General features: G+C 40.5%; 1 protein-coding gene and 1 long non-coding RNA gene across 2 annotated transcripts in view; one reads left to right on the forward strand and one right to left on the reverse strand.

Annotated features, from left to right (window-relative positions):
* The window catches only part of LOC135180120 (uncharacterized), a 123,379-nt gene that overhangs the window by 28,845 nt on the left and 79,254 nt on the right, over positions 1-15,280 (forward strand). The gene's annotated exons all lie outside the window — the stretch shown is intronic.
* ADAMTS5 (ADAM metallopeptidase with thrombospondin type 1 motif 5) overlaps positions 6,133-15,280 on the reverse strand; it is a 53,965-nt gene continuing 44,817 nt past the window's right edge. The window contains exon 8 of the mRNA XM_064152373.1: positions 6,133-12,892. Within this exon, the coding sequence (XP_064008443.1) occupies positions 12,322-12,892 (571 nt within the window). The 3' untranslated portion in view covers positions 6,133-12,321. The remainder of the gene's footprint in view (positions 12,893-15,280) is intronic.

Below are 15,280 nucleotides of genomic sequence, written 5' to 3' on the forward strand. Positions count from 1 at the left end.
CCTTTCAGGTAGCTGTAGGCAGCAATGAGGTCTCCCCTCAGCCTCCTCTTTCTCAAACTAAACAGCCCCAGCTCCTCCAGTCACTCCTCATAAGATTTATTCTTTCAGTCCTTCAGCAGCTTTGTTGCTCTGCTCTGCACTCGATTCTGCATCTCCACATCTCTCTTGTATTGAGGTGCCCCAAACTGAACACCTTACTTGAGGTGTGACCTCACCAGAGCAGAGTACAACAGGACAATAATTTCCTTACTCCTGCTGGCCATAGCATTTCTAATACAAACCAGGATGCCATTGGCTTTCTTGGCCACCTGGGCACACTGCTTGCTCAAGTTCATCTGCTTGTTGATTAGAACCCCCAAGTCCCTTCCTGCCAGGCAGCTTTCCAGCTGTTCATCCAACCAGTGCTTTATCCAGTTTGTCCATGAAAATTCTGTGGGGAACAGTGTCAAATGCTTTTTGAAAGTCTGTTTTAAAGTTTATCCCAATATGTGGCTTTCTACAAGATTTAAAAATACTTGTCCAGTTTTCTAAAGTTTCTGGATGCTGCCTGGTTATGGCTTAGACCCAGATTCAAGGTAGAAGAGTTTTTTTTCTCTTTTTTTCTCTCTTTTGTAGCAGGTGTGGCTCTGTTGGAGGGTAGAAGAGCCCTGTAGAGGGACTTTGACAGGCTGGATGGGTGGGCAGAGGTCAGTGGGATGAGATTTAACAAGGCCAAGTGCAGGGTTCTGCACTTTGGCCACAACAACCCCAAGCAGCACTACAGGCTGGGGACAGAGTATCCAGAGAGCAGCCAGGTGGAAAGGGACCTGGGGGTACTGGTAGATAGTAGCTGAACATTAGCCAGCAGTGTGCCCAGGTGGCCAAGAGAGCCAATGGCATCCTGGCCTGTATCAGGATCAGTGTGGCCAACAGGACAAGGGAGGTTATTCTGCCCCTGTACTCAGCACTGGTCAGGCCACACCTTGAGTACTGTGTCCAGTTCTGGGCTCCTCAATTCAGGAGAGATGTTGAGATACTGGAATGTGTCCACAGGAGGGCGACAAAGCTGGTGAGGGGCCTGGAACACAGCCCTCAGACAGACTGAGGGAGCTGGGGGTGTGCAGCCTGGAGAAGAGGCTCAGAGGTGACCTCATTACTGTCTACAACTACCTGAAGGGAGGCTGTAGCCAGGTGGGGTTGGTCTCTTCTCTCAGACAACCAGCAACAGAACAAGGGGACACAGTTTCACATTGTGCTGGGGAAGGTATAGGCTGGATGTTAGGAGGAAGTTCTTCCCAGAGAGAGTGATTTGCCATTGGAATGGGCTGCCCAGGGAGGCGGTGGAGGCACCGTCCCTGGAAGTGTTCAAGAAAAGCCTGGATGAGGCACTTAGTGCCATGGTCTAGTTGACTGGACAGGGCTGGGTGCTAGGTTGGACTGGATGATCTTGGAGGTCTCTTCCAACCTGGTTGATTCTATGATTCTATGTAATGAGAAGTAGCTACATCTTCTAGTTTATTTTTCAATGTCTTTTTTTTGTTTTCTAATTACTGTAACTTTAACATTTTATTTTACATATTTCTAGAAACTTGACTACCTCTGGAAAGAACCCCAAGTGGTGATTTAAATAACCACTATAATTGTGAGCAAAGCAATGGCTTCTGGGCTACAAAGGTACAGGTTCTGGGGAGCAGGAGCCTGAGATTAGAGCTGTACTGTAAGGGCCTTCAGCAGGCTGAGGCAGGCAGAGACATTCAGGGGAGGCAAAGTTGTTCCACAGTAACCTCACAACTTGTCTTAGGCTCTGGCCCTGGCTTTGCCTTGCCTTAAGAAACTATTCTGGGGGGAAAAGAATAGCCAAAAATACATACTGAATTCATCCTAAAATAATGATTCTGATGGAGAGGGAAATAAACAATCCTTTGGTTCTTTCTCCGCTCCTCTGAAGGGAAAGTTCTTAACATACAGTGCTTCATCTCACCGTTTTGTTTCACCCTGAAGAAGGGCTGGCATTTTGGTGGTGCTGTCCTGCATACACGAAGAGACTGAGGGCTACAGGGAGAACTCCTGCAACTTCCCTTCTCCCTTTGAAGTGGAGCCGAGCACATTACAGTGTGCCTGTATGGCCAAGAGTTCTGACTGTGTGTTTTGGCACTGGAATGCCAGACTGGTTGGTAATTTCCCCTTAAATCCTCTCATAGCTCACATTCCTGTCGAAAGAACCTGTACGTCCGCGGCTGCTGGTTTCCCATATGGAGCCTGTCTGGGCTGCTGGCGGCCGCTGTGCCGCGGGGCGCGCGCCTCAGAAGCGCTGCCATTTCACATGCCTTTAGTCGCTTGTGTGCAGCGTGCATTTGAACACTGGCTGAAACCCCCCCGCACGCCTGCCACATCTTAGCCTGCCACATAAATGACAGTGCGAAAACATTCCTCCCAGCCCACACAGAATGCAGCTCACACTGTTTTGTCTGGACAAAACCAGCCCTACTACAGCAAGGCCTTCAGCAAAGGACCACTTCCAGTGGGCAGGGCCTTGTCTTAAATTGACCACTTTAAAGCCTTTCCAGGGTAATTTTCGTTACCCTTTAGTTGCAGACCACCTTTACTAGGTAACTAAGCGTGTTTGCCAACCCACTGGGCAGCTGCCATATAAGCAATTGCCTAGGTGGCCTGCTGCCAGCTTTCAAGTGTTTCAAGATGTGAGTTACCTGATGCTCTCAGGCACTGTGGAACCATAGCAATGCCTTCCTGCTTAACAACCAGATGTTTCCCTGTGGTACCTTCACAGCTTTATGGCTGCAAGGGGTTGGTTTTCAACGGGTCTCTGCTGGATTGCCAGTCGAGGGCAATTTGCACATTTTTTTGCAAGGATGTGCATTTTCTGTGTGCTAACACATGCTTGCAGCCCTTCTGTGGTTACTGGCATGGCCAGGGCAGAATTTGCATCTGCAGACCTCACTGTGCCATGTGGCCTTTCAGCATTACGGCAGATAAGCAAAACTATCGGTGGGCACAAGACACGTCCAGCTCCCATCAGCAACTTAAAGCATAGAATGAGTGTGCTTCAGTGCCTCCAGAGCAAAAATGTAGAACCTGCTTTAGCTGCACTCTCTCAAAATAGCATCACAAATGTCTAAGGGGGGAAAAAGGTGACTCGTGGAGCTGGCGCTTTTAGAAGAACCTTATTTCTGATGCATGCCTGCATGAAGCAGTCAGATGAGAAGGGCATGTCCTTGCACGTACACAGGACCTGAAAGTTCAGCCCACTTCACCCCGTGAGACAGTTCAAGAGCCAGTTGCCAGCAGGGCTCTTGTGTGGTACTGCCGGGCTCAGGCCTCTTCCCTGCTCTTTGCCTGGCAGCTACAAAGGTGGGAGATGTCCCTCCATTAGCTGCCTTGAGCCTAGCAACTGTGCTGACTTACTGGGAAGAGTTGCTGCTGACATGAGTCTGTTAGCAGAAGTTGGATTTATGCAGTTATAGACGTGCAGGAATGTTTGGCTTTAATTCTGCAGATTTGGGCCCTTTAGGTAAATTCTTACTAAGACAGAGGAGCAGCTGGAAGAAAGCAAATAAAGGCACACCGGTGAATCAAGTAGACAGAAGTACATGCTTATCAATTTCCTGTAGTAAATGCATTTAAGCTAACAAAGATTACAAAATACAACACTTCTTGCCTCTTGTGCCTTCTGAGGCACCCTTCTCTCTCTCATCCCTAAATGCAGGATTTCATCCTGTCTTCCTTGGAACAGTGAGACTATGGTGACAGTGGCCACAGTGTCTATTTTAATAAGCTCATTCTTAGGCTGACACAATTGCTGCAACAAAGCAATCTTAAGCAGCTGCTTGAGAAAACGTCTGTGCACTTTTACTTGGACATACTTTTCCCACAATAATCAAGGGAAAGCAAAAAGATTGCTGCTTTGGTCCTTTAAGCATGGAAAAGAATAGTTTTTCCCTTGGCTTTTCTCAAGTAATTTTCCCACACATTTACTCTTCAACCCTATCCTTGGGTCAGCTTAGAATGCAGAGTAGTCTAAGTATGATGAATTTATGACTTTAAACTTTACAGTGCACAGCATAAGGAGAATGAGGTAAGGGTACAAGTAATGTTTAATTCTTGGATATAATTTGAAATTTCCAAAACTTTTTTTTTTTTTTAAAAAACTTTAAAATCTTTTTTTCTTTTTTTTTTTTCCTGAGGATCAGTTTAGTTAGAGGACTGAAACTGGATCAAGTCCGTCTTGCATCCTCACCTAAAAAAACCTACAGGATCCAAGTCTCAGGGATAGAAATCTCCCTCCTCACATGTAATTAGGTATAGTGTCTCAAGAGGTGAAATGTCATATTGTGAAGAGTGGAAAATACATTAAAAGAGAATGAGTTCATCTTCCTGATACAGAACAGTCCTTGCATAGTAATGGGATTATGACAGCACTGGACATTTAGGGAAGTCTACACTGCTGCCTTGTGCTCTATTTGATTTGTATACACATGGATTTCCGTTCCCAGTAATGGCTTTCTCTGACCCACTGCACTCTAAAATGGGAAATAAAGTTTTAATTTTGAGAAAGTCAGACCTGCCATAATCATTTGGTGACACTGCTGCTTTCTCTGCAGACAAAAATATATCAGAGGCACTGTTGTATTGTGAAGGTGGTGGAAACAGGGAATTCTCCAAGACACAAAAAGTATATAAAACTAGAGGAGTAAAATTGTGATGTAGTTTGTATGTTTACTATTTCTACCTGCAGGTGGGCAGGGAGAGATAAGGAGTTAGTGGAGGTTTTGCTCTGCCCTCACATCATGGCTAAGGAAACATGCAGAGAGGTAGGAACACCTGCTAGTCAATTTGTACTGAAGAGTGTAGCAGGTGACTCATATCCTTCAGACCTTTTAGGCAGGGCAAACACTAATTTTGCCTTCTAGTAGAGGTTTTTCACTGCACCCTTCACTGATGTTGTATTCTTTCTGATTTGCAGCAACCAGTCCTACAACCACTCAATGTAAATGTAAAACCAAGACTTTCTGAAACATCTTATGTAGACTATATAATAAGAATAATATTACAACTGGATAATAATGTGTATATGCATATATAACCATATACTGTACCAAGCAAGAGCAGGTCAGATGTTCTGTAGTGTGATTCAAGCAGATTACTATGTAGTGCAACAGATTATTAGTTTTTTTTTCCTGAAGACTGTGGGCCTGTCTATAGGTCAAACTTCACTGCTGCTGTTTGAACAACCTAGGAAGAGAAGTTATTCCCAGGTGCCTGCTTTGTTGTTTTTTTTTCTGTGCTTAAGAATGTCATTTATACTTTGTAAAAAACAACAGCAACAATAACAAACCAACAAAAAAAGCACCCCCCCCCAAAAAAACAACCCTCCACATTAAAAAAAAAAAGGTAAAATCCCAAATTCATTAAAAGCGTCACTGATTGATAGATTAGATGCATGCATATGGTAAGACTTAGACAGGACTGGTTTGCTTTCACTTTTGGAAAGAAAGCATCTTTTAGGGGAACAAAACCCCTCCAGTGTAGTGTTGTGGAATGAGAAAGGATAAGCAGGAAATCAGCATGAAAATTGAATTATTATGCATGGTAATAAGGTTTTATCAGAAAAGCAAATCTTGGTCATAACTCATCTTAAGAGCCAGACTTTGACTGGAGTGTGTCTACAACTCGGTCTCACCAGCCCAAACCTCCAGCTACTGCTTTTACCTTTCTTCTGAGACATATGCTGTGCCACCAGTTCAGCACACACCCTGCACTGCCATTATCCATTCAGGCAGGTTTTTACTACTCTTGGATTGACTTACATGGCTAATTACTCAGAATATCTTTATGTGCCAGTTCTGCAGGACAGATGTCATGGATTTCATGGGGGCTTTACTGAGGCTCAGGCTATCTTCGTGAACTGCAGCAAATAGGAACTTTGTCCAAGGCTTTGGAAGGGCACTGAAGGCCACTTCCTGCAGTATCATGACTCACAAGAACACTCTGACACAACTCCACCTCACTACAATTAAAATTCACTGTTTACATGTGCAAAGAATATTGATGCCTTAATGTAAAGCTCAATCTTGTCACTTGTCTGTCTCTAGTAGGGCTAGAATGGCAGCCAGCAGCCCACAAATATACCATATAGAACAAGTATTTTGGACCTATGATACAGTTTGTATTTATTACTTTTACTGAAATCACAGAATCAAATGTTTTAAGATTACAGCCGGTAAATTGTACATACAGCATAGTTTACAAAACAAAATATTGGCCTTCAATGTGTCATAGTACAGTGTAGACCTTGTACAATTAGTTTCAAAGGAATTTAGATTTTGCATAACATATTACTTACGATGTAAACTGACGACATAGTGCTCTAAAAATGTTAACTTCTCTTCAGTTAGACACATACTAGGGTGACAAAAAGTTTTGTGACAGGTCTTGTATTTTCAGAGGTTCCTGGTATTTCAGCCAAGTTATCTGTAATGCACAAAGTGACACTTTCCAGAATATGCTGACACTAATATAGTGGATGAAGAGGCACATGAAGAAAACTTAAGCAAAAACTTTGCCATTTGCCTTCCCTACAATGCCTCTCTTGTTTTACCTCATCTGATGTTGGGCAGATGACCTGACAATAGAAATTAAATTGATTTATTGCTATACAGGAGTATTAAGCTGTCTCCAACTTACTTGAATTCAGTCTATTATTTCCTGTATCTGATGGGACTTTACCAATGCCTGTATGCCTGACTGCCAGTGAGTATGTTTCATATGATAAACTATCTGAAAATTTCACAGTTTGCATGATAAATTGTGTAAACCTGTTCCTATAAATTAAAAGACAAATTATGCTGTCAGTTATAGTGGTAAAAGACTGAAGCAGCTCCTGCAAAGCCAAGTGATGTAATGAAGTTGCTCTGAATTTCCACAGTTACAACAAAAACTGGTATAACATTTTTGCCCTGTGAGAAGGAGTAATGGAGACCGACTTTTGTATGTGGAGATTTATGTGTTTAGATATACACAAGTATACAAAAAATAAGCACTTTCGTTTAGCCACAGTAAAGTTCCACATGTGCTCACATATGTGTTTCAACCCAGACTATGCAAGGCTGATGTACAATGACTTTAGTATCCTGCCAGTGATCATGAGCTTCTACAGAAAACTTCCTGGACAAACAATATACTGAGTTTTGATTTAGAGCTGCAGAACAGTGGGACAGTGTTGAGATGTTTGCAGTGCTGTCTGCAGGACAAGTTCTTAAACCACTCATGTGGAAGGCTTAGAATACGTTTGTAGTGTTTTCAGTTTTTGTACCCTACCCGTGACAACTTGCCCTTGTAATAAGCTTTTCTAAATGCCAAAGCTACATTTTGCAGTGTCACAATTTCTCTTACAGTAAGAGACTGGCACATTTGATAAAACCAGAAATGGCTGCACTTTGAATGTTTTTCAAAACAAGAACTAGATTTGCTATACATGCTAGTACTCACAGTAAAGAAACAAATCTCCTGAAAATGTTACCAGTAGTGAGTATGAATGCACTATAAACACTCATCACTTAATGTAAAAAGGGAATAAGCCCTTCCAAACCAACTGTTTTTTCTTTCCTTTTTTCCCCGCCCTGAAAATTGCAGCTCTTGCTCAGAAAATCTGATTTTCATTCTTGCTGTAGGCTTAATCTTCCTCAGTGACAAAGAGCAGCATGGCCTTCATTAGCACGAGGAGAAACACTCACCTGAACATACTGATGAAACTCCACAGTTATTAACACATCATTCTTACAAGTAATTTTAAAAGACTGCCCTAAAGATCAAAGTCAAGGCTTAGAGTGATTTCCTGGCATTTTAGAGTGGGTCTTCAAGAGGAAGCATCACCCACTGGCCATCACAATTTCATCTTAAGCCTTGTGGCTGGCTCTGGGTCTTTGGGAATGCCTTGACAGCAGCAGACACTGGAATTGTGTGAATGTGTGCACTGATGAGCAAGGTAGCTTCCAACAGTCTGAAGCTGATTATTTGCAGTCTGTAGCCACTTGACTTATGGTAAAGTGGCTACAGAAGTAATTTGTTTTGTGAATAGAGAAAAGATGCAGGTTTGTCTGTATTGCCTTTTTTTCCCTCCTTACACTGGGCCTAATATGAGTTCCCTTGAGCGTAGCAGTTGAAGCAATCAGCTATTGTTATTTTCAATGAAACACTGGGAATAGAGACTTTGCTGTCTCTTCTGCATTTAGCTTTGCCTGATGTGGTAAAAACATTGTAAAAGCCTTCCAAACTGGGCTTTGGACTTTTTACAGCCACATGTATAAAACTGTATATGTATATAAACACTGGAAAGATTGAAAAAAGTAGCTTTTTAATGGGTCAGTCTTCATAAACCAAATCATACATTGTTTCAGCAGTATTTACTAGAGGTGCACAACTTTCTCTCTTGTTTTCACTTAAACCTAAGAAGCTGCTTGACCAGAAGGCTCACTTGCCACCCTGACAACTCAGAGAAACTTCATTCACAGGTAGAGAACTCCCATTTACTAGAAGCCTGAACTTGCTCCCATTGAAGCAAAGGGTAAGACTCTGCCAGCTTTGACGGTAAATTGCCAAGGCACGCAACATGAACTGCAGGGATCTGTGCAAAACTAAGTCTGTTGTTATGACTTCTTTAGGAGCTGGTATGGTGAGATTTTTTTTAGGTCCACAGACCTGTGTGATTTGCTAGCTGTAAGATTTTTTTTTTTTGAAGGGAAGCATAAGAAGGAGCTTTGAGGTGTCACAAAACTAAAAATCCACAACTTCTCAAAGAAAAAGGTGGTAGTAGAAAAAGAATACACATCTCTACAGTGTGCACACACGTATACACAGATATTCCTGTTTTATGCAGAAAGCTTTCTAAGTAAAAACATATAAAAAAATAACCAGTGCCATACATTATGTAAACTCACAAGGCGTACTTTCGACATAAACCTGAAGCATAAATTAAAAGAGAGGAGAAAGACACAGACAGATAATAGCAAATCATTTTAAATATAGAATTTGCACAATTGGTATTTTCGTTAAATAAGAATAAATAAATTCATTACATCCATTCACATACTAGTAAAAACAATAAATTATTTTATTTTTTTTCAGTGCTGTGTTGCCTTTTTTTTCCTTTTACAGTTATGATAAATCCACAAGATTATTCCCTCTTCCCTTATGATAAAACTGTTTCCACAGGAGGGCAGCTGAATTTAATTTCTTGTCTCTGGTAAGCCCAAAGATGATAGGCTTTTTGATAGAGAGAATGTCTCATTTGAGAAGCAGATACTTTTAAAAACACTGATGTTTAGAGGTCCAGCTTCACTTAAGGGCACTGGAGATACAGCCCAAACAGTCAGCAATGAATTTAGCAGTGCGGATGGCTGATTTCTATGCAAAGAGCAGTACTCCAGGTTTCTATCCCCTAGATGCACTTTATAAATCCTGTTTGGCAACACTCAGCAGTAATGTAAACAACAACATAACAGCGTGAGACACAAGGAATTCAGCTAAGAACAGAAGCTGAATTGACAGTTACACACCTTGCACCGATTTTTCATTCATCAGCTACATGGAATATCTTAAGACTGACAACAGTGAGGTTTGGAACAGGAGTCTGATTACAAAGACCAGCTAAAAGCAAGTATCAGCTAAAGCAGGCTGACCTAGTTTATCTTAGAATTTGAGAGTTACTTTCTTGGTCTATCTTCTTTGCCCTTTCATAATGTAACAGCAACTGCAGTTTTGCATGCTTCATTACCACACTAGTGAGAGGGAAAAATCACTACAGTGGTTCATTGTCCTACTTTTTTTTTTTTTTATAAATAAACTCTATCAAAAAGATACTTCTGATCTGAGGAACCTTTACATTTATACTCATCTATGGCATTACTCTTCTGGAGCCTGAATAGCATCCAAAAACTTTACTCATCTTGTTGAATATATAATAAATTACTATTATGCAAACAAAAGTACGTGCACATTCTGTCTCTGTTTTGATAAACACAGGAAAAAACAAATGCCACTTAATACAGCTGTGTGTCTAGACAAAGGTTTAGTGTATGTCGAGACATTAAGTTCACATTTTTTCCTCTCATGATGGTTTCTATTTGCTATGGACTATTTTGAGAGGTTCTAGAACATGTGCAATACATACATAAGAATTAGACTACTTGAAAGGAAAAGAGGACATTTCAAAGTGATCCTATGTTAATGCACAACAAAGGCAAAAATCCTAACTTTCCAGAACTCTGAAAATATTCAGAGCCTTGATCTCAGTTCTTAGACTGGGATCAGAGTTAAGTGGGGAGGTTTCCTCAAGATCCACAGTTTTTCATAGGATTACTGCTAAAAAGAAGGCCACACCTTTTTCCTAAGCTAAGCTGACTAACAACATTTGTTGGTAATTTATTTTGACAGAGATGACTGTTTATTTAGAATGGAGTACAAAAATAGATGCTTCTCCAGGTCTCACACTTGCAGATGCGGCAATTCTTTGCTGTTTTGAAATCATCACATGCTTTCTAGGAGCTCACACAAACATGCCGTAGTTGCAAAAACATGTTTGTGTCACCCTGAAGTGAGACCTACCCATCTCACTACACACATCAACAAGTTTCTTCTCCTGCTTTAATAACTGGGATTTTCAGAGGAGCCTAGGGTATTTCAGTGCTCAGGTATCACTGACTTACAGTGTGAGGCTCGTCTGAAAATCCTCCTGCAGTTTCATACTCCGGTGTGGATGGAGGAATAAAAGACACATGAGATTCTACTTTCTTCAGCATATTATAACCATTTCTTTTGGCACCTGTCATCCTAGGGCTTAATTCAAAGCCTGCTGATGCAAAAGAGGCAGTTTTAACAGATTGCTATCAGGCCTCCACCTGCTTATGGTGAAATGCCCATCCTTGGTCACCAGAAGTTCTACCAGGATTCAGAAGTTGCTGCCAATGAAAACTATTACCAGCTAGCGCCTGTACTGTGGAAACAGTCTTACTGATATTGTGCAAGTCCTCCACATCCTGATGTGGGTTGACTTCTTAGTGACCCCTCTTCCTCCCAAAAGTACAAAACATGAATGCCTTCTCTAGCTTTAAAAAAAACCCCAAACACACAATAAAAATAAGACAAATGGTTACAAACTTTTGCTGGTAAGACAAATACCAGAGTTAGACACGATGGACAAAACAGTGATAAAATATTAACTGCTTGCTGTGTTTTTTTGACCTTTATAGCCTCTTCAGAAGATGTAGGTACATTACACATTGTTAGAGTCAAGGCAGAAGCCATAGAGAAAATAACAGAGAAAGCAGCTGAATATACCTCAGAATATCTGAGTTAGAAGACACTTAACTTACCTGTGATTTTTTGGTTCTCTAACTGTTTCTACAAATTACAGTATGCCTTTGTTTTATGGAAAGAAGCTAGCAGCTATTGGTCAAAGACCCCAAGCTGTGACACAGATGAAACTAGCAGAAGGTTTACTAGAAAAGTGTACACAAATTTCCTCTAGCAGTCCAACTCCTCCTTCTTTGTCTGGTACGCATGGTGAGGAGTGGCTGTTGGTGCTGGCATTTGAGCAGTAGGGATCCCTGGCCTGCAAACTGCTGCAGTGCTCCTGAGAATTCACTGGTGAAAAAACACAGTATTTGTCAAAGAATAAAGATCTGCTTCAGGAAATTCCTAGCATAAAAATGATTCCTTTTGTCAAAACCTTAGAACCAGCAGCAAGCTCTTAATTTTCCAGTAAAACATCTGCAGCCCTTTCTGAAGAGTGGACCATGCCCACAAGAGCTGCAGATATACTTTGGTCAATCTCTTTGCTTATCTAGTTTGTCTTTTGATTTTTTTAATAGAACCAAGTGATATAAAGTGACATACCAAAAGAAAGATATTTACAAAACAGCATGAAATAAGCTACTGTAGTATCATGGGTACATGTGATGTTTTCTAAGGACATACTGTATTAGAGGTAGGTGAAGAAGGGGAGATGATTCTGTAACCTTCAAATATCCCAGGATCCTCGATCCACTGTTTTTTCTTCTTTTGCATTATTTTATTTTATATTTTTGCAGACATAGAGGGCATATAACAACTCTAATGCTTAGGTTTTGACATATTAAGATCACCTTACTATTACTGAAAGCAGTGCACCTCTTCATTTGGTCCAAATAGGCAGATTCTGCCCATAATTTGAGACTGTAGATAAGTACATTGAAGCCTTTGCTTCTCTCTGACTGGGCAGACCTAATACCAGTATGTCAACAATGGCTTAATAAAGCCTCTTTTTAAAAAGAAGATCACAACCACAGGTTAACACTTTTTCAACAAGCACTGTTTAAATGCTGATGGTCTCTGAGAGAGAAGACATCCCTTAGCTAATTTTCCGTGCCCATCTTTGCACTGGACAGTCCTGGTGTGCCATCCCGTGTCGCATGTTCGAGAACAAGAAAGCCACGGCCCCGTAACCCAGCGGGGTTGTGTGAGCTCTGGAGTTACTTTGCTGCTGCTGCCACTGCTAATGACAGAGTTAGTCATTTGCCCTTGCTTCTTTGGCACGAAGAAGCTGTAGCGGACATCCACTGGTTGAGTTGGATCAGTTGCAAGTATCTGCACAATAAGAACCTCTTTTGTTGCAGAGTGTCCCATTGCATGCAAGAAATCATCTTTGTGACTCCAGCCGCTGTAGTTCATGACAGTCCCATTGATGTCAATGATTGTTTCTGAAGTGGAGATCATGTATTTTCCATTGACAAGGTACTCACCATTTTTCTTTTTCAGGGCCAGGTAGGCAGTGAACCTGCTCTGGTCTTTATTCTTGAACTGCCGAACTTTGATGTGAGTTGCCCCTTCTGGGATTTTCACTACATCTGTGTAGCCCTTGCTGAATGAAGAGGGAGAAAAAGAGAAGAGGATATTCAGTAGCTAGTGTGAAATGAGCCTCAAGTCTTGCTGCAGTGCCTAGTGCAGTCACAGGCATGGCACACGTTGCTTTGTTTGAATTCAGGCTCTGAATCCATCTGGATTGAGGGTCATCTAAGATTAATTTAACCAGGTTTCACTGTTTGTCTACTGTATTATTCTTTACATGTTCTTGAAGAAATTTTTACTGCACTTAATTCAGACTGCTTAATCTTTAGCTTTAGTAATAATGTTACGTGACTCAGATACAAGAGGAATGAAAAACAACAGATAGCTTATATGTCTCAGCAGTGGGTGGGAGATGTGAAATACAATGCACATTTTGCCTGCCAAGGAAAAGATAATGAGATATGCATTGGTTACAGCTGTTTCTTGCTGTCTTTGCTATAATGATGATTAAGGAAAGCATGAGCAGAGTAACAGCTGGGTAGAGGTACCTTGGGAACATTAAAAAAATAATCTTGATCACTGAGAAAGAATTTGTTTACTTTGAAATTCATAAATTGTCAAGTGTCTAATATGAGGTGCACCCAAAAGTTTCATTTGGACCATCACAGAGTTCTCTCTGTTGCTAATTACAAGGTATCTTAATTCAAGTTTAGGAAAAGGCATTTATCTCTTCTACCAAAAGTAACAGGCATTCCTAAACTTCAAGTGTGTGCTGGAACTTATCAATCTCTCAAGCCAGCTACTTATCTTAACTATACTGATATACAGAAACAAAATCTAAGACTATACATAGCTATAAGCTACCAGCTGGACTTGGGAGACATCTATCTTCATTTGTGCCAAAACCATTCTGCAAGTATCTCATTTCTGAAAAGTTTACTGTTGAATCTTCTAGAAAAAAAAGAATAATATACTAAAGTTATATAAAAGTGAAGTGGTCTCCTCCTTTGGGATTGTTTAAAGAACAGGCTGTTAATTTTTGAGAATTTTTGGCTGCACAAGTAGATACTGCACAGACTAGAGATTAAATGCTTGTGCTATTCCCCTGCTACTTCCAGCAGTTATGGGACAATGACTAACTACTGATTTAGCACCTCCATTAGGCTGAAGGAATATGGTGTGAATAACAGGCTGGGGGATGGAACTCTCCTCTACAGCATTGCACAAATATTTTTATGTAGTGGTTGCCAAAATAACTCTGTTAAAATGTGTTACTGAAGTTACAAAAATCAGTAAAAAAATAAAAGGCAGTGCTGGAGAATTCAAGCTGTCTGCAGGAAGAACTCTGTGTGCACAAAGAAGCACGTGCAGCCTTGATTCTCCTCTTTTCAACTTCTGACAATATGGCTTTACAGCCTTCTTAAAAAGTTCTTAGGAAGGAAGTTTTCTAGCAGGTTATGCTTTGATTGCTTTAAAAGACAAAAGTAAAAACAAATGTTGTTATGGCAATTGTCTGCATTGGAAATGCTCATTTCCCCTTGTACATTGAATAGTTTCCTGTATATTTTATGTATAGATTGGTTTATAATGGACAGAAATGCAGGGGTTGATATTTTTCAGTGGAGGAGAAGATAATATAATTATCTAGATCTACTACATCTATAGTAAAATTATCTTTAATTATTATCTATATTATAGATAATTTTACATCTTTCACGTGTAGAAACAGTTTACTGATGAGATTTCATTATTTTAATGAGGGGTTTATTTTAAAGTCACATAAGGGAATTGTCTCAAGCAGTATTTCCAACAAAAAAAGACATCCTCTTTGCTGCAAAATTCAATCAAAATCAAATTGGACTGTACTTGTTAATTACAGGTTGACTATTACTTGCTAAATGGGGCAACTTTCTGAATGGAGTGTGGATGAATTAGTATGTTACTTTCACATCAGTCTCACTCCAGTTAAAGGCATGATTCGTGTAGCAAAATCATAGGAAAATTCACAATAGAGTCTCTCACCCTCCAAATGTATCTGTGCTACAAATCTGACCTCACTGAAATTTACAGAGTCCCTTTAACATTTCTGCAGGAGCCTAGTTTCCAGCACAAAGATCATTACTGAATCACATGAAGTATATCTCACATCGTCTTCTTTATTTAGACATCTGAGACTTGTCAGTATTTACAAACCACAAAATATTTGGTTTATGTAATTACTGATTTGTATGGGAAGTAATTCTTTTCAGCACAGGCCCTCTGGCATTGTTAGGTGAGTAATCATTGGTTTACCAGGAAGAAGATTAGTTGTGTTTATTTTTAGAATAAATTCATTCTCAAAGCCATGTTTGACTGTTATTAATCAGCATGTTGAAATGTACAGAAATAAAAGGTCATTTCAAGAGTCAAATTTCAATTTCTGGTAGCTTTCAACATGCTATGGAAGAATTTGGAAGACAAA

Source organism: Pogoniulus pusillus, chromosome 12, assembly GCF_015220805.1.
Source record: "Pogoniulus pusillus isolate bPogPus1 chromosome 12, bPogPus1.pri, whole genome shotgun sequence".
Taxonomy (NCBI): domain Eukaryota; kingdom Metazoa; phylum Chordata; class Aves; order Piciformes; family Lybiidae; genus Pogoniulus; species Pogoniulus pusillus.